General features: G+C 36.8%; 1 protein-coding gene across 1 annotated transcript in view; it reads left to right on the forward strand.

The window, feature by feature from the left end:
- Nucleotides 1-19,822, forward strand: part of LOC150077154 (adenylate cyclase type 3-like) — a 99,748-nt gene extending 79,926 nt beyond the window's left edge. Inside the window, exons 12-20 of the mRNA XM_090386616.1 lie at nucleotides 2,997-3,116; nucleotides 3,331-3,605; nucleotides 7,185-7,266; nucleotides 8,263-8,421; nucleotides 10,762-10,908; nucleotides 15,375-15,473; nucleotides 16,848-16,971; nucleotides 17,623-17,747; nucleotides 17,970-19,822. Coding sequence (XP_090242742.1) covers nucleotides 2,997-3,116; nucleotides 3,331-3,605; nucleotides 7,185-7,266; nucleotides 8,263-8,421; nucleotides 10,762-10,908; nucleotides 15,375-15,473; nucleotides 16,848-16,971; nucleotides 17,623-17,747; nucleotides 17,970-18,164 — 1,326 coding nt within the window. The 3' untranslated portion in view covers nucleotides 18,165-19,822. The remainder of the gene's footprint in view (nucleotides 1-2,996; nucleotides 3,117-3,330; nucleotides 3,606-7,184; nucleotides 7,267-8,262; nucleotides 8,422-10,761; nucleotides 10,909-15,374; nucleotides 15,474-16,847; nucleotides 16,972-17,622; nucleotides 17,748-17,969) is intronic.
- The last annotated feature ends 1,036 nt before the right edge of the window (nucleotides 19,823-20,858 follow it).

Consider the following 20,858-nt stretch of genomic DNA (forward strand, 5'->3'; position numbering starts at 1 on the left):
ATTGCTTTTGACTCTCGTGTATTACCACTTGTCTACGTCGGGCCATTTACTGTAATACTATTTGTTATACACAGACAATATAATATTAATGAATCATCTTAGCTCATCTTAATAAGGGTTAAGAGATTCAGAACTTCATTAACATATGCCTGGTTATATAGCTGAACACCTGTGAGGGATACATGCATATTACATTATGCATATATGATGGGGAGTTCCACACCGTGACGAGTACTGGTACCACGTGCACAGGGTGGTTGTTATGTCTGGTCGAGGAACTCCCTGACTATCCTACAGGTGTTCAGGATTGTGACTTTCTGGAATTCCTTGTAGGTGTTCTCTGGGAGACCTATTGCTGCTAAGGCTGTTATGTAGGGTCTTTGGCACCATACTGGTAGTTGACACAATGATCGGGACAGTCGTTAGTTGTTGCATATGCCACATCTCTTTGATCTCCTCTCTTAGGTCCGTGTACTTCCTGATCTTTACCTCGTGGGTTTTCTGGAGGTTGCCAGTGTTGGGCACAGATATGTCAATCAGATAGGTAGACGTTTCCTTCTTGTCGACAAGGATTATGTCCGGTCTGTTGTGCAGGACTGTCTTGTCCCTTATTATGGCGCGGTCCGAGTACAGCTTGTGGATTGGGGCCTATGAGCAGCAGGTGACTGAGCAAAAAGTACTCAGAAAAAGCCAACACTTTTTCTGAACAACTGGCAAAAGTTTTCCAACCATATCCTTCTGAATCTACAGCAGAAGAGGAAGAAAAAATCCATCGTTATCTTTAAGCTTCTTATTCACTGTCTCCACCTGTAAAAGCCTTCTCGCCAGCTAAAGTTAGGAGTATCATACAAAGAGAACTGAATTCAAAAAAAGCTCCGGGGTATGATTTGATTACTGGTAAAATACTCAAGAAATTACCTCCAAAAGGACTAATGCGTCTAACGCACATATACAAGGCCATAATACGCGTGGGCTATTATGGAAAGCAGCATGGAAAGTTGCCCAAATAATAATGATACTAAAGCCTGGGAAACTCTCCAACGAAGTAACATCATACCAGTCCATCAGTCTACTACCAATACTATCAAAAATAATAGAAAAACTAATATTAAAACGGCTGAAACCGATCCTATAAGAAGAAAACTTAATTCCGCCACATCAATTCGGATTCAGACAGCAACATGGCACTATTGAACAAGTGCATAGAGTTGTCAATTTTATCAGCAATTGTCTGTAAACAAAAAAAAAATATTGCTCGGCTCTGTTCTTAGACATCAGCCAAGCATTCGACAAAGCTTGGCATGCAGGATTACTATACAAATTGAAGCAGGCAGTACCTCACCAATTATATATAATTATTAAATCATACGTCACGGAAAGATATTACCAAGTGAAACTGAAAGAAGAACAAACCCAGTTATACCCAATACTCTCTGGAGTGCCACAGAGAGTATTGGGGCCAGTATTGTATACCCTGTACACCACTGACCTCCCAGTTAAGGATAACATCCTAGTAGCAACATTTGCTGATGACACAGCAGCACTTGTAACCGATGAAAATCCAATAATTGCAACACAAAGGTTACAAGAACAGCTTAACCAGACACAAGCTTGGAAAAAAAAAACATGGCGCATGAAAACCGACGAGATGAAATCTATTTATGTTACATTTACAGTGAGACAGGAAACATGCCCACCAGTGAAATTAAATGGCCATGCCATACCGCAAGTAGACGAAGCTAAGTACCTTGGCATCCACCTAGACAGACGCTTAAATTGGAGAAAGCACATTTGGACAACGAGGAAACAACTTGGGCTAAAGGCTAGCAAATTGTATTGGCTAAGTGGAAGAGATTCCAAGTTAAACATTGGAAAACAAGCTACTTATATACACAGGCATACTGAAACCAGTGTGGACGTATGGCATCCAGCTCTGGGGTACCGCAGCACCTCAAATATAGAAATACTACAACGCTTTCAATCAAAGATGCTGAATATCATTACCAACTCGCCCTGGTATGTCACCAATAAAATGATACATAGAGACCTGAACATGCCAATGGTAAAAGAAGAAATACGCAATTACAGTGAGAAATACGAGCCAGCAACGACTAGAAGTGCATCCAAATTACCTGGCGATGAACCCTTTGGATAACAGCGAAGTTCCAAGAAGACTAAAACGCCAACATCCGCTTGACTTAGTGTAGTGCTTAATGTTTTAATTAAGCTAATCTATTCGGTGTGAATGCAGTCGTCAGTGGTTAAGTAAACTCAACAGAAGTGTCGTCGCTGGATGTCTCCTTCATTCAAGACAATCCTACTGACATTTGTCATACATAAGATTTACTTAATGTTCGTTATGTTGAACAGATTGTAAATGAGCATTATAGTAAAAAAAAATGAGCAGTAGGTTGTTAGACAACGAACTAAGTCGCCTCCCAGCGTGGCAGAAGCAATGAGTCTAAGTTAAAGCACAATTGGATTTTTTTTTTCCCTTGACAGATATAGAAAAATTCGTTCGTCGCGTCATTGTGCCTTACTAATACTAATTCTCTGTTTATTAATCTTGGCATCGTGCCACGATCGTCAATATATCAAGAACAGTTCCCTTAATATGCAATGTTTCTGTACAGAAAACTGGATGGAATCGCAATTTAACCAAGCTGAAACCTGTCATAAGGCTATCTACTCAATCTCTAACTACAATCATATATAAATAAGAAGTATAACACCAAAATTATTACATTTTGGTGTAATATTTCTTACACTTACCATATTACATTAATTTAACTATTAAACAGTAAACACATAATACATTCAAATTCAGCTTTGAAAAAGTCTGAAGCGGGAACGTATACAGCATTCTTATAAATAAATTACAATGTGAAACTCTTACTCAAATATATGAGTTGGACGGATGGGTAAAGATTTTATCATATTTTTTATTTCTTGTTGTGTTGGCCATTTCCACATTCTTTTTTCAAAATCTTTTTCAGTCAGATCTACCAAAGCCCGTCACTATGATATCAGATACCTTACAGAAGAAGGAGTGGTTACGTTTGATTGTGGTAATAATAATGATGTCTCTGTGGATCTCTGTTCATGTTATTTCAACCGTGAGTGTGACTTTGTTATTATCTTTGTTATTACAGATCTTTGTTATTATCTTTATTTTAATTGATCGTTCATAGTTAATGAAATACTTAACATCTGATAGTACTGATTAAATACATACAAATACAACATATCTTACATGTTGTATTTGCATACTGACTATCTCCACATATTACTTAAATACTAAAATGTTGTTTGTTTGTTTTTTTTTTATAGGTCTTTCATTCATCGGAAAAGGATGTGTCCTGTGTTGCTATCCATAAAAACAGGACGTCATTAGAGACATACGCATCGGCGTGTCCGTGGATATTTCCTCAATACCTGGTGTATTTCTCTCTTTTGGGAATGTTGGCAATCACTGTTCTGACGCACGTTAGTCATCTTATCAAACTCCTTTTTATGGCTTTAATCGTAATAATCCAGTGTCTCCTTATTAATCTGCCACTGAGCTCTTCTTTCCGTTTGTATGACCTTCGGACGTACGGAAACACGTAAGTAGTGGCAAGAGGTATCTTGCAGTTACGTTCATCACGCTTTATTAGTTTAGCGAAAATTATTTATTCATTTATTTTTAAGTTATACTCCGCATCTTGGAAAAATCCAGTTCCACTTCGTTAGTAATGCGGAAATTTATCGTGACCTTTCAAGTGGATTTCAGTTAACGTTCCCTTGCAGAGGGGTATGATATTTTCTCTCGGATAGTTTAAAAATCCGTCAATAAGAAAGCGTCAATATATGGAAATAAATCTATCTAAATGTTATGGTTCTGTACTGACTAGATGCTCTCTATTAAAAATCTGAAAAGCTTACACTTCTTGGAATAGTTTACCACTTTTCCGGTAGCAGACCATCGACCCTCTACACATCACTACAGCAAAGATCTTTCACAACAAACCTTCTTGATACACAAGTCATCGGTGATAATACCGTGGTTTGAACACATGCCCCTTTTTTTTTTTTTTTTTTTTGGAGAAGTCTGATTTCGAGTCCAGTTGTAGACTAGAGGAATTTCTATAAGCTTCTTCAATCAGGACTGTAGTTAGCCGATCTGAAGCGGAGTGAGTAGGGCTGCTTTTTTATTTTTATTTTTTTTTTATTACCTATAGTACTCATACTGTGCATGAGCTGAAGGTCGAGAAGATGAAAGAAGACACTTGTTGCACTTAGACTTCAATTTCTGTAGATTGTAATTTTCAGGAAATACATATGAAGGCAGGTTGTTTCAGAAACCGGAAATTTAAGGAATAAATGCGAAAGAAGAAAAGTTGGTTCTGCGAGTTTCAAGTTGGACAGTAAAAGAATGCTGATTGGTTGCAGAAAGTATTTGGACTGGTTTGGAAAAGAGTGCGGGAATTATAGCCATTTCAGAAAAACACTGGCTATAGAAAAGGCATACAGCAGAAACAGAACTTCTAAGAGACAGAATAGAGAGACTTTGTTAGAGATGGGTCATTAATTAACCTAACTGCCCTCTTTTGAATGGAATCTAGAAGCCTGAGGGAGGTTTTGGGGCACTGCTCCAGATGTGGGCACAATATTCAATAGAAAGCCGGATTTGTACAGAGTGAACAGCTGTTTGGAAGAGAAAAGTAATGCGAAAGAGAAAACCCGTGTTTTAGATGCAGAGGAGATAATATTTGTGATATGTTTATGTCAAGAGAGATTAGAAGTCAGGATAATCCTAATAGGGATATATGATCTTGTCTAAAAATCTGAGTGTCATCGAAGATAAAAAAAGGCGCAGAAGTATCCTTTTCGCGAGATATAAACAGGACTGAGTTTTAGAAGAACTGAAATCAACTAAGTTATCTTTGCCCCACTGCAGAATTACCTGGGGATCAGCATTTAGGAATTAGTTATGGATATTCGAGAAGTTGATGCTGTTTGTGCAGGGCAAGGTTTCTCAAACTAGAAAACATCATTGAGAATGGAATTGAGACCATGTATATTTGTGAAATGAACGAGGAAGTGATTGAGAGGTTTAGATCTTTTCGCAGATAAGTTTTTTCTATTAGTTTGACTATTCATGATGTATTCAGGAGTAAGAAAAGGAGGGGGTAATGTTGTCTTCTGTGAGTTATTTAGTTTTCAGCCCGCAAAAACATGCAAATCGGCCAGTGAACACATTTGTATCGACATAATACACAAAGAAACAGTATGATCAAAGTCGGCGAAGTGCCTAAAACTCTACATCAGTACAACAGATCTTAAATAGATATCCTTTTCTTTCGACAGTATACCAATGCAAACTTCTACTTCATATATTAAAACTTCCTTCAAGACTGGGCCCTGATATGGCTCAAGAGGATCGTGGGCAACCCGTTCACTATCTCTACATCAATAGTGCATGTCAACATGGAAATGATTTCATACCTTGAGATACCAACGGGGCTGTTCAAGAACAAAACTCTGATGAATTAGGAGTTACAATGCACGATTTGTTTAATGAAGTGGCTTTCTCCAGTCACTTAATTTCATTTACAAATTGAGAATTTTGATTTTATATCTTATTTTTTTCTATAACGGTCGCAGATCTGCATCATTACTGGGAAATTATTTGAACGATAATGCCATTTTTCTGTTTATATTCCGACACCACCTGGGTCAGACGAGTTCGTTAAGTAACCGGTTTTAGCAAGTTTATTTATTAAAAAAAAATAATTTGAAACTTTAGTTTTGTCGAAAATTTTGGGCAGTTAGCAAGAACAAAGGTTCAAAGAGTACTTCGAATAAATTGAATTTCTTTAGCCGCTAGATATATATTTTTTAATGTGTTGTTTGTGGTTATTATATAAATAAATATAGCAATAAGTTCACCTCTTGTTCATTGTTAATAATTTAACAAACATGCTATATAATGAATGTTAACCTTTTTATTGTTATCTGAATATAAAAAGCATCTTTGAAATGTAAACTGCAGCCTTTGATGTGCTGACAATTTCATCCACCATTACACTCTTACCCTAATAGAAATTACTGGCTTGGTATTCCGTACGGAACATGGAGCCCCTATATTGGTTTGCCCATTTCTTAGATCCCCCTTGCAGAACACTTGTAGTTATAAAGAAAACATGTATTTATTCTAAAAAAAAAAAAAAAAATGGTGGGTTGGTTGGCCCACTTTTGGCCATAATGACTGCCTCAACGTGTCATGGAAAACTTGTTATCGATTTCTGGTAAAAAGCTGGTGGTATCGTGCTCCACTCTTTTAAAACATTCGTAGGTTCCACGACGAGATGTTTAAATGAGTTGAGTTCTGCATCTGTGCTGGCCGGTGCAATGTTCCAGGATTATTTTTTTCAAACCATGCTTTTACAATCCTTGCTTTGTGGCATAAAACATCGTGTTGGAAGGTATAAGGGCCTATTCTATAAAATTGCTGCAAAACTGTCCAGAAGCGCACCGTCCATAAGTGTAATGTGTGCGGCACACATGCGTGCGACCAATCAAAGGGGACGACCGAATTAAATATGAACACATAAGACATTGGCAGTGCTGCTATTATTCATTTCCATTACAGCGAATGCCAGCTAAGGTCTGATCGCCAGATATATGCAACCAGATTCTGTGGGCTCCAGTGAGTCAGTATTTTACGTGTGTCTGGTTGTTTAATGGTGGTATTGTTGAGATCAGGTATTAATAGGAGTCCAGAGACTCAATTCGTGGGCTCTCAACTTCCCTTTCTTCAGCATTTTTCTAACAGTCCAGTTGGGAATGTGTATATAATTCCTGAGTACAAATAGCATGCATAGACATTTTCCTCACGTGGCAACCAATTACTATTTCCCTCTCTAAGTCTGTTACGTCATGTCGCGCATTCAGCGTAGGTTATCCCCATGAAACGAATTCTGAGGTAACTGGTGTTCACCGTTATTCGACAAAATATATGCATTTAGTAGCCACACACACAGTTTCCTCCAATCAGAGGATGAGGCCGGGTGTTTGTCCAACAAGCGTTGGTAGGTTGGTGAATTGTAGATCTGTATTCCAGTTCTTTTCTATTTCTCTTACTTTTAATGTTTCAGATTGCACCTTTCTTATAAATGAATATATATGTATTAATATTTCAGGGGAAACAACATTAAACATGAATACTTGCTGTCAGTTGTTGTAATCGCTATTGCAATTAGTCTGCTGATCCTCAATCGTCAGGTAAGTTCATATACACTGTTAATCAAAACTAACTTAAGATATAATTGTGTACACTGCATGAAAGGAATTTTGCTAACTGAAATTTTCTAAGGTATGTAATTGTAGTTAAAAAAATTTAAATTATTACAAAAATATTCTATAGAGCGCTTTATTCATCAAAATAATTGCAACGTGTGTTTAAAAAACTCCTGACTCTGTAAGCATTGTACTATATACAAGCTCTATTTATTAAAACGTTTTTCAGCTTTGTTATTTATTGTTTAAGTTTAAATTTATTATTTTTTTTAACATCGGCTACTGAATTAGTCAATAAACATAGATTGATAGCGTCCGAATATGAATTGACTTATTCTATAAATGCTATGGCTCTGCGATCTTTTATTTATTTTTTTATTATTATTTTTGAAGTCCAATTTCATTTATTTCAATTAACTCGATTATTTTACTCATAAGTGGAGTGCAGTGTTTTAATCTGATACTTAGAATTAGTTATTATCAAGTGTTTTTATACAAAAAAAAAACTGGACTTTTTTTTTTTATTTATGATATCAAATCCTTCAAAAATGGCGCCTCCGTAGCCAGGTGGGCAGGAGCAGCAGTGCATAGCATACGTTATGCACTGCTGATTAGACTCGGGGTTCGAGCCCGTGTAACATCAAATACGGAGAATGCGGAAAGGTCAGGGAATGACCACCGCATATCCCCGAAGCAATATAGCCTTAGTTGCTAATGCTCCTAAAAACCAAATAAAAAACAAAATAATAACAAACCTTAAAAAATGCAATTTCAGTGATAGTTTGGAAAACTGATTTCAAATAAATAAAATAATTCATAAATTAGATTATAAAGAAATAAAATACAAAAGATTTCCTCACAAATCATGCCGCATGGAACTGCTTGATGGGCCAAAAAGTGGTGCGTGTGCTTTTAGCCATTACTGACTTTATTAGCCATTCCTTAGCCATTACTGACTTCAGAATGCTATTTCTTTTACAGTTTGAAAAGACGTCTCGTCGCTTATTTCTCTGGCAAAAAGAAGTGGAACAGCAAAAAGAAATGGTGGCTGATATGCGTTTGAAAAACGAAGCGCTTGTTTACAACATATTACCTCTCCATGTAGCAAAGCATTTTCTGGGACGAAGAATGACAGATGAGGTGAGCACCATTTTTCCCCCTTTTCCGCCTTGGCCATTATTTTATACACAAATTTTGGAAATCATGAGAGCGCTAATAATGACTCTCTCTTTCTGACTGAAAGAATAATCAAACATTTAAAATAATTTTAATACTAGGTATCAGATACGACTAATAGTTTATATTAGTTTCGACCATTAACCGAAATAAACACTCCAAAAAAAAAAAGGAGTTGACGCATGAAGCTAACCCGATGTCCTCACAAGGAGGAGGATGGAACCTATGGAGTAGAAATGTTGCTTCAAAGTTGAAGCCGAGTGGCGCAAGGCTCTCTGGTACTACTTAGTCAAAACATTGTTTACCTGTATTCCTTTGTGCTATATTATGTGTTCTAATTGACCTGTTTTGTTTTGTTTTTAATCAAATTATAAATGTATAGTAAAAAGAGAATACATTTAAAATTAGAGCTACTAGTTCTGTTTTTTCAATTCAACAAACAGGGGACTATACTTCCAAAATTCTCTTAATAAAATAAAATCCTCATGGGAATATGCTTAAAAAACATATTTTCTGAAAATATGTTTTTTAAGCATATTCCCTGTGAAATCTAATGTTTTTGAGTGGCCTAGATCCTTTTTTACCGAATTTTTCAAGAAAATCTTCTTAACTGAGAGAATAAATGAAGTCATCAAGGCAGTATTTTTTTCGAAAAATATGCCTCATTTCAGCACATCTCCTATACCAAGTCTAATATTTTATGCAAAGTATTCCAAGAGATAACCTCGTGGGTCGGCTTCAACTCTCGATACTGTGAAGGCGGCATCTCCGTATACTGTATTCCATTTTCCTTGGTCACACACTGCCGCATGGGCGAAGCAATGAATATAACTCTCGAGTTATATTTTACTCTGGTCTTAACACAGTTTAAAAGCCCAAGCCGTAAGTAGCAAAATTTATAATAGTTTTAGTAGCAAATTTAATCAGCGAAAAGCCACAAAGCAATTAGGATCAGCAAGAGAATGGCTGACAAAATGGAAAAGCGAAACTATCAAAAACCTTCGTAAATAATATAAACCTTGGTTCGAAATTTCAGCCATACAAACTTTACCTTAGAAAAGTTCACAGTAATTATTTTCTCAAATTTTCAAGCAGTTTTATTAATATAATATAGTTCCAATATTTAAACCGAAACTATTGTAAAAGTTTGTTAAAAACATACTTATTAGCCAAATTAAAACTTATTATTGGTTTATAGATACAGCAGTGTAGTCATTTTATTAAAATTTTTAATCAGTATTCCATAAATATCAATGTTAACTTACGGTATATAGAAGCCACGTTAGGCCTAAAAAAAAAGGAAATGTTCACATTCAACTCATAATTGAATGCCAATTTTCAATGGCTGATCTTCAATAACTATCCAATAAAATTTCATAATTTGACCATAGACTCACCAGATATTCATGAAACTGAAGAGTAATATTTCATATTCTAGAAACGGCGTTAACTGGACAAAAATCACCAATTCGCAGGAGCACAAACAAAACATAAAAACACTAAGCAAAGCGCCATATACATCATCAATGCACAACAATCAGTGGGCAGGTATTTAACTACAGAGCTGCCACCTTTTTAAACCTTCTGACTTGGAGATAATTAGATGTAACAAATTTTTCACAAATACGCATTTTTACATTACTTTCTAAATAAAAAATATATTTTTATAAAGTATTATTATTAGAAAAAAAATACTAAATGCTTTTGTGAAAATTATTTACTTCTATAGATTTCTAACTTCCAGTTTAGGATCTTATCAATGCCATAGTAAAACAGGTGTCGGCGAATGATCAATTGCGGTACGTAGTGGTAAAAATATGTCTTTTGGAGAATTCAGCTACTACAAGAAATGTCATTAATATTTGCTTGATTTAATTTTTATTTTCACTTAAAAAAATTTATGTATCTACTTACCTAGTTACCTAGTTATCTACTTATGTTACATCCGCCCTGTGGCAGGACACAATACCATCAAAATAATGGAACCCTCGCATGTGACCGTGAGTAGCGTTGCTGAGTTCTCATACCGCGTGGAAAAGGCCCTGGAGTCGATTCTCGTGGCCGGCCGAATTTGATAAAAGACTCGCCTTTCCTGAGAGGATGACAGAAACCGCTTTGCATCATGGCCAAGTTATTGAGCCTCCGCATAAAAATTACGTGATTTGTCTATATGAACAATTTTTATTTATAATTGAATAAATTTTATACTTTGAATTCTTCCATACTGATATGTCAATTGAATACGTTTTTGCATTCTGGTATAGTTTCCTTGTAAAACTTAACCAAGATCGCTTTGCGTTGCAGGAACTATACAGCAAAAGTTATGATGCTGTTGGAGTCCTGTTCGCTGCTATGCCAAATTTCTCGGACTTTTATACTGAAGAATCAGTGAATAACCAAGGTCTGGAATGCCTGAGAGTTCTTAATGAAGTCATCTCTGACTATGATGCGGTAAGTAAAATTTCTTTCTCTGTTCGATCATGAAATACATTCTGTTTCAAGATACTTAGTGTGGTATTTTCGTACATATCTGTGGTATACCATTTTTTCCCCCATTTATTAATACACACAGTTTACATACATTCATATATGTACAAAACCCATATAGATTTATATATAATTATATATACATTTCCATTCACATCATCCAGGGCTTGTGTGTGTATGTGTATCATGGTGGCTCCAAGGCAATAGCCCATCTCCACCTTTGTTCTCTGTGATGGCGAAGAAACTCTAGGCTATTTCGCCACCAGGGAGCAGCCAACACCTGGGCAGCTGCCGCCTGGTGCCCGTCTCTAGGCATGATGAAACTGGCCTGGGTACTATCCTATATGTGGTAGGATACCAAGGTGCAAAGCCCCTATCGACAAAATAATGCAAATAATGAAAATCAACAAGATGGAGCCTTCCACTGCGGAATAGAATTTAGTAGCCGGATGAGTACAAAGGTATGACAGTTCCTGGTAATTGAATGAAGCTCTCAAATCAGAGGAGAGTTTTTGAATAAAAGTAATCTGATTCCTCAACTACAGCTCGTTGGCTGTAGTTGAGAAATCAGAAGGAAACTTGCAGATACCGACTGTTGGAGAGTTGCTGAGAGATTTTGATTAAAATAAAAATACGGGCATTTTTGTAAGAACTGTTTTAACTTTGGCAATAAGGACAGTGTTCTAAACGTCCAAATGAAAACGATTCAGACAAGCGTGAATAAACGATAAGCACGTCTGTATTCTCGTGATAAATAATAACTTAAAATTACTGCCTTCAGAGTTGCTTGGTGCTTTGGTTGGTTGCAATGTATGACCTAATGAGCCCACAGCCTAGGTACCAATTATATTACCAAACAGGGATATTTAAAGAGTTAACAACGAACAATGAACACCGCTATTTGGGATATTTATTGTTCAATAAATATCCATAATAATAATAATATTATTATTAATATTATTATCATCTATTATATTATATTATTATATTATTATTGTCACCCGAATGATAAGACACCTAGAGACAATCCTGAAGTTTCTCATTCAAGGAATTACATATCTGAAGCCTAAAGACGAAGATACAAGAAACCCGGCGAAATATAGGCCAATCACCTGCCTCCCAACAATGTACAAGATCCTGACCAGCTGCATAACCAGCAAGATATCAGACCATTTGGAGAGCCAGAACATAATGGCCGAACAGCAGAAAGGATGCAAGCGGCTGAACAAAGGATGCAAGGAGCAATTAACCATAGATGCCGCGGTTATGGAGCAAGCCTACAAGAAGCGCCGCAACATGTACACAGCCTACAACGATTACCGCAAGGCGTTCGACTCCGTGCCTCATAGCTGGCTAATACAGGCGCTGAACATCTACAAAGTCAATCCGATAGTGACAAACTTCGTAGGAGAAACGATGGCGAAATGGAACACCACCAGTCGAAAACATCACAACCAGGCCAATCCCAATCAGAGAGCAGTCTTTCAAGGAGATTCCCTGAACCCATTGTGGTTCTGTCTACCACTTAACCCGCTATCCACAATGCTCAACAGTAGCAAGTACGGATATAACCTCAAATAAGGAAGGAAGAACCTGTACACCCTCACCCACCTGATGTAAATGGATGATATCAAGCTCTACGCAGGAACCGAGAAACACCTCCAGCAACTACTCCAGATCACCGAAGAATTCAGTAATGATATTAGGATGGAATTTGGTCTAGACAAATGCAATACCCACGAATTACACCAGGGAAAATTAGCCAACCGAAACTACTAGCTGCAGACTGGTAAAGAGATCGAAGCCATGACAGAGGTTGAGGCCTACAAATACTTGGGGATGATGCAGGCTCAGCAGTTAAAGCACCAGGAAATTAAGGCCTGCCTGACCGAAAAATAATATCAGAGACTCAGAAGCCTGCTGAAAGCAAAGCTGAACGACGGAGGGAACACAGTTAAAGCCATAAACACCTATGCAGTCCCAGTGCTAACATACTCCTTCGGGATCATAGATTGGACTAACGCCGAGCTGGAGGATATCATGAAAAGAAAAGGACAATGATGACCAAGAGCCGCCAACACCACCCGAAATATGCTGTGGAGAGACTGACAATTGCTCGGATTGTCAGCGATAGTTAACCTGAACTATCGACAAAAGACAGCGAGAGTTAACCTGAAGAATTACTTTCAGAATCACGCGCAGTACTCCAGGAGGCCATAAGGAAGATAGACATTGACAACTGCCTCCATAGCGTACCGACTGCCTCCATTAATTATTGACAACTACCTCCATTAATTATTGACAACTGCCTCCATAGCGTTCACCACCTAGTGCACATGCTTCACTATCTAATTGGCATTAAATGATGCCGTGCCATCAAACGTTCCATTGTACCGTGTTTTGTACATTAATGAATATTGCGTATTTGTAAATAGTATTTTGTAAGTACGGTATTTTAAATATTTGTGTAGTTTGTAAATATTTCAGTTAAATATTTTAGTCCTGCTCTATCGGATGCAACAATATTTCTCATGCATTATGCAACCCGAAGCAAAAGGCCTTTTCCTAAGTGACCTATGTAAATGCAGGTAAATAATAACTAGGTAAATAAGGTATATGGTTTAAATAATAAGGTAAATAATTACATAGTGATATTTATTTGACCTTGAGTGATATTTATTTGACCATGCCGCAGACTACCAATGCACAGCTAAATAATTACATAGGTCATTTCCTGATTAGATATCGATCATAGTGACATAGTGTTTTTTGCCAAGCGACACCGGGGGTCGTCCCCAATTCCGCGTTTTTATTTTGTCTAGAATACAATACGCTGCATAAGGCCATAGTGTGTGTTAGTGGGGGTTTTGTTGTTCCTCTGGACACTTAGCCAGCCTGGGGGCTTGTGAAGAGCCACTAACACCCCCAGTTTCCGTCACCGCATCGGGCAGGCGGGCCAGGACATATTAGGAGAGAAGAAAGCTCTGGGGGGCGAACTCTGGGGTAGCACAGGTATAGAAGGAGAGCCCAAAATATATATATATATATTTGGCTGAATCCAGTATAGGGTACACCGATGAAAGCGAGGAAAGACGGCTGTGATTGACGGGTGAAGGCACTTCCCACTCAGTGCTGTGATTGTACTCGCTCATTGGGCATGGTCATAGAACGGAGTGATTATACGGTCGAGTTCTGTGATTGGGTGATTGTGAGGCGTTTTCTTTCTCATTGTTCTGTGTCGTCGAGGAGGGAGTGCTTAGCTTAGGTAAACTGTTTATCACCATCCCACTGTTTTTTAACTGGAAAATGAGTTTGCAATCTAAAAATAGCAGTAAGTGGGGGAACACCCTAGGCTTATCAATCTAGGAGGACAGTTGGCGGGGAGTGGGCGCACAACTTGTCAATCACTGTTTTGCTGGAGTTTAATTCATCTGGAGTTTTTACCAAATTTTTATTGGAAAGGAGATAATGAAGAGAAAGGAAGAGGGTAGGATAAAAGGGGTAGAGACCAAAGATGGGCAGTAGTTTAGGAACCCGCCTTATTCGAAAGGGGAACAGTAAGGGTACCCCTGGTACAGGATGTCCATCCTGGTCCAGAGGGTGAGAGTTGAAAGTGGATTGTGGGGTGAGCCACCAGAAAAAAGGAGGGCACCCAGGGTGGGGAAGGTGTTTATCGGAAGGAGACTCAACCACCCCTAGTGGTAGAAATAAAAGAACATAGGGAAAGAGATCCCTCTGGTGGAGCATGCTTTTTGCAGCTCTGTCCCACACTGACCTTGGGTTACCAAATGGCCAGTGTCAGCATCCCACACCATGCCAGCTAGGAAAAGCTACAGCATGGTGTCAGCTTGAATAACCATGAGGGCCCTGAGGCCCTGCATAGTCATTAATCTCTGAGGTGAAGAGGCTAAGAACATGCAATTAATAATAACTTTCATTCACTGAACATTCACACAATTTTACTTTTTATAGTTTTTTCTTACAGTTCCTATTTTCTTTTATATATTAGATTAGATATCGATCAGTGCGTTTCGACAGGTGTGTCTTTTGCGTAGAAAACATTTGACTTAATCCGTCATACCTCTACAAATTACGTAGCAAAGCGTGCACGGGAATTGGCTCGCAAAGCGAGCAGGGGGCGGAGCCCTCTAGTTTATATTATAAAAATATATATTTAGTAACTTGTAAATATATTGCTATCAATTCATGTCCTCCTAAGCCTAAGTGAATGCCATTTTTCTTTTTCTTTTTTTTTTTGTTTTGTGTGTGTGTATTTCAAACGCCGAATTACAGTATACGCCGAAATATACGGTAATTGGAATATTCAGTATAGTTTAAAGTTCTTATGGTCTTCTTCCTTATATCTCCTACTATTTACAGATTATAAATTAATTCGTAATATTTTTAACTGTTTTTTTTTGTATACGTAGTTACTTGAGCAACCTAAGTTTAAAGACATTTTCAAGATTAAGACGATTGGTTCAACGTATATGGCCGCCAGCGGACTGAATAATGAAGATAACTCCAAGGTAATTTGTATCCATTTCAACTATTTTGCTGATTAACTAATAATATTAAGCAAGTCTGTGCATGAATTCTTACGATATCCAAAGAAGGAAGTTCGCAAGAGTTTGTCTTATTTAAAATATTTACAAAAGGTTTACTATATAGTTACTTTAACTTAGAATAATAAGTGGGCATCATTAAGTAAACACAGTTTAGTTTTTGTTCCTTCATTACAGAAGATAACGAATCCGGATGATTCGTTCTCTTCTGTAATCGCTATCCGAATGAAGTACTTGTGAGTGTCAGTTACATTGTCTGCATTTACATCACTTAAGGGACAATGATAATGGAGTTCTGGTCACATGTTTATTGATTGTTTGAAAGTGGCGAAACAAATCAAGAGACCATTTGAAAATTACATATAGAAATCAAGAGGTGCAATGTTTCTTGATTTCTGTGGCCAATCTAATGAAACGAGAATTTTATGACAACAACGCCATGCAGCACGACACAAGAGCTTCATGCAGCACTGCTCGCCACTCAAAATGCAAAAGATCCTAATAGACCTGATTTCCTGTTTAGTATGGGAAGAGCAAATTCTTCCATTATAATGCGTCTCTCGAATTTAGTCAATGGGAAACAACATTCATGAACGAAGAAAGATTTCAAGCTTAAAATCTTTCCTTATTCATCCTGAAGTCCCTACCTGGCTCCATCTGCTGTCGGACACTACGACATACAATTCCATTACAAAGGCATTGTAACATAGGACTCTACGCTTCAACTGGGCGAGAGGACGTTGGCACTGGACCTTGGATGGATGGAGACGGGTCTCCTGGTCCGATGAATCCCGTTTCCAATTTCCGAGCGGAGGGGGGATGCTTATCCGGCGGAAACCGCACGAAGCTATGCACCCTTCATGTCAACAAGGAACTGTTCAGGCAGGTAATGGTCTGAGGCGTGTTCCACTGTCACACGTTGGGACCTCTGGTACGTCTAGACGCATCTCAACGGTACAAGTTACGCGTCCATTGTTGCAGACCATCTGCATCCCTTCATGGCCATCGTGCACCTACAAGGCAATGTGGGGAGGCGCATTGTCCAGCAGGACAATGCGCCTCCCCACATTGCCCTAAATTTTATTGCACTAAAATCTATATCAGTAAATGAGTTCTAGCAGCACTTCCAGGCGTGGAAGACGAGAATGGCATCATGTAGAGATGCGCAAAGGGAACGTGTTGAAGGGATCCGAAAGTATATAATTGATAAGTTCGATTTTAATATACTTATAAATTTATTCTTGAAGTTTCTAATACTACAACTCGTATACATTCATTTTATTGTGTTGTAATTCCGTCTGTTCATTAAGCCTGATAAACTCTGTCCTTTTTCATTAGACTGATACACCTGTGTTGGAAAAGTGGGCCCACCTGGCAGCACTAACAGAGTTCGCTATCGCGCTCAAAGACACTCTCCAGAATATAAATAAGGAAAGCTTCAACAGTTTCATTCTTAGGATGGGTAAGTGTCTTAAATGTAATCTCATCTTTATTATTATTATTATTTGCGTAACATTATTATGTGAATTCGGCATCAAAATACATATTTACATGTTATTTATGTATTATTATTTTTATTGAATAAAGATGTGTGCAGAATTAAAATTAATGGAAATTGAAAGCATGTGCATTTCTTAATGAAATATTAACAAGAAATTTATAATTGCACACCATATAAACTAAAGATTAACAAATTATGGGGCGAATTATCAAAACAGTTGCAGAAAGTGCGATTTGCAATGTGTATTTTATCAGTCCAAGTATTCATTGCAAGTGAATGAAAGTTATTCTTCTTTGCTTCCATTCATAATGGTTTTATAAGTGGAATCATGATTTTGTTATGTTCCGAGATAGTTTTATTTCTTACATATACATATTAATGCCTTGTTTCTTACAGTTATATATTAAATGTTTAATATATAACTAATGTTTAAGTTTCTTTAAGTTAACTTTGGTAAAAAATAAAGGCGAAGGAACTTCAAAAATGTTTTTCAAATAACTGGAATTCTGCTGTATCTAATTAATTATTTACATACAACAGAATTTATCAGACCCCATAAGTCATACTTTTGATTTAATGTTACTTTTACAAATAAAATCTTTTGTCTAACAGGGATTAACCACGGACCCATCACAGCGGGAGTCATTGGTGCCAGCAAACCCCACTACGATATCTGGGGAAACACTGTTAACGTAGCCAGCAGGATGGAGAGTACTGGAAAAGCTGGATATATTCAGGTATAAAATCCTAATGGGAAAATTAATGAGATTAAAGTGATGTTATGAGCATACAGAAAGATTTAAAGATAAATATTTAGAATGCATTGAGATCAATTATGACACCAATCACTTACAAATCATTGTTTTCATAATTTATTTTCAATTTTTATTGGTTAAATATTATTTTAATGTCGCAAAATAGTCTAGTAATAGCATTTCTTTATTTGCTGGTGATTTCAGGTTGTTGAAGAGACTGCGCAGATCCTCGAAGAATTTGGATTCCTCTTTGAGCAACGCGGCCTTGTCACCGTGAAAGGAAAAGGAAAGCTTATGACCTTCTATCTGGTTGGAAAGCGAGATGGAGAAACCTTAGTCGAGTATCAATCTTCCCTTCACGCTTCACCTTCATTCACCGGACGCCAAGACAGTCAGTGAAAATGCGGTTACCTTGTACATAATCATCTTCTGGGATTCACCAAATACAACTTCGATTAAAAAAAAAAAAATTGCATCCTCAATGATTCAAGACAGATTGGATCTTTGAGTTCTGAAATTTTATTGATCAGTTATGGCTTTGTTTTTGCTTACTGCAAAAGAAAAATTGAGACTGCCGGATCTCTCTACATTTTAAGAAGCCATTCTAACATTGATAATATATATGAAGCAATGAATTTTATTCAAATATACCATACCGAAGTAGTGTCAGAACCATCGCAATAAAAATGGAATCCACATTGAAATAATAAAGGCGAATAATAACATAATATTAAAAACCATCGTATTCAACATTTGGAATTGCGATTTATAATATGCAAATCAGGTGGAAACATCTTGATGTCATCATGGAATTATTAGATATTCAGAGAACTAGAACTGGAAAAGATGTTCCAAATGCAACCATTGAAAATTATCTCTAGATAATGGGGTAAAAATTCCTCTTTTGGTGGCGTAAGAGATTACTAAATTGGCTGAGTTCTGAGATCAGATTTTTTTTTTTTTTTCTTATCTTGAAAACATTTCCACAGCAAAATGTTTACTCGGAGATCATATTGGATTTAAACTAACGTAGTAAGATGTACAATGCTAGATGCCGCGAATTGTTTTTCTCTTTTATTGCAAAGCTGCGATTTCCTTATATTTGGCCATAAATGTTTTATAGAATTTTAACCACCATTAGTATGGAATATAGAATCATTATGGTGACCACGCGATACCAATAAATGGTGTGGTAAACTGACAGTTTCGAATAACTCTTTCAATACCAGTTTTGGGCAAGACTAAACGATAGATCTATGTTGCCATTCTCCTTTATATTGCTGGTATAAAGGAAGTTTAACATTTAGAATAAAACTGATTGGACAGAAATAAGACAAAAATAAAAAAAAATAACGTTTGTTTCTGTGAAACGCTTGAAGGAAAGTGAGATTTTTTAACAAAATGAATTGAATCTTATTTAATTATAAACATTTTTCGTGTTTTAAAACAGTAATGAGAAAGAGAAGTGTGACTGAGTGCAGTTGTGGTCTCCACACACCGCAAGTTCGAGCTGGTCTTGGCGCATTATAGCCTTAGAAGCTAATGCGCCAATAAAATTCAATCAACAACAACAACAAGTTCGAGCCTTTACCTAGTTGTTCATTCACGTTCTTAGTAGTTAGACCTGTTATAAAAATGTTTTGTTGACTGGACTTCTAGGATTGCAACTACCAGTTCATTTCATTGAGGGCGGGTACTCAATGGTTTCAAATTACAGAGTAAAACTTGGTCCTTTGGTATTCAGTAAAACGGTTTCGCTGTTCTTTGACAAGTTTCCTCAGCAAGACCCCAGAACTGTACATTTGATGGTGTTTGCATGAAGGTAAATGTAAATAGCGCAGTAAGGATTGAAAAGGATTAGTGGCACCAGTATTACAGAAAAGCTTTCTCGATTTGAGAAAGCAGTAATAAATAAGTTTCAATAATAAATGCCAACCTTGGCAGAGAAAATAACAATTGATCTCACACTGTATTCATTCCTAAGTAAAAAAAACTGTTCATCGGTTAATAGTTCCTGTTATTGTGCTTATAGTGGTTTCATGAATTTTTTTTTTTTTTTTGCTATTTAGGTCCCAAAGACCGGCCAATATAAGTATTACAATTCCTGTGCTGTAAATTAGTCTTTGCCTCTTTAGTACATGTTTCTTTCTTTCTCTTTTTTTTTTTTTTTATTATTCTAGGCTTTTTAGGGATGTTATTGGAAAGTAAAATGCGTGCGTCTATCTCTAAATATGATATTTTCGCTTACTTATTTTTGAGTATAACGGAAAAAGCGTTTAAAACAGAAAAAATCAATGGTATTGTTATCCATGAGAAAGGTGTTTTTTTTAAATATATACCTAATTGGAGTCAGCTATGGCGAATAATTTTATATTCTTCAGTCTTAAGTCTAGAGTCGAACGTGTTATTCTGTAGCAAATTCTTTCACAAATAATTACTTTTCAGTTCTAATGTGTGTGTGTCGTTGACTGATATTGGTTGGTGTTGTCTAATGTTATCTATCCATATGTAGGAGAGTTAAAAGACGAGCTGTTGAGATCGGTTAACAACCCTTGTCCTTCAACATATGTATATTGAGATACAAACTGAAAGCATCTGGTTAGGAAAAAAAATAACAATAAAAAATAAATAAATTTTTCAGTGTGATGTCCACGGGATTTAATGGTACCAATAACCCTCCAAGAAATAATTTCTTAAAGTTTTTGGGTAGGTGTAGATTTAAACCATGCTCTATTCCTACCGTACTAGCTGTCAATTTTGTTTCTAAAGCATCTCAAAAGTGTTTTACTGGATTGAGATCTGTTTCTGTACTGGGAGTGGTAGACTCACCATATTATTCTTCTGAAACTGTAATTACAGTGTAACTGTAATTGTACTTTGTGATATGGAACATTGTGACACAGATTTAAATGTTACCCCTCTCTAAAAACTGCCACACAGTGAATGTAACTCAGAATTGTTCAAAATGTCACAATAAAAAAAAGTTCTTGTTTATACTCCAACACGACCACCAGGCTAGTGGAGTTTACAATAAATCAATCGATACAAGTTGTTAATCGTATTTAATAGTAAGGGGCTTGAACCCCGGTCCAC

The sequence above is a fragment of the Mastigoproctus giganteus genome, chromosome 12, assembly GCF_048544385.1.
Source record: "Mastigoproctus giganteus isolate SK-2022 chromosome 12, ASM4854438v1, whole genome shotgun sequence".
NCBI classification, from domain to species: Eukaryota; Metazoa; Arthropoda; class Arachnida; order Uropygi; family Thelyphonidae; genus Mastigoproctus; species Mastigoproctus giganteus.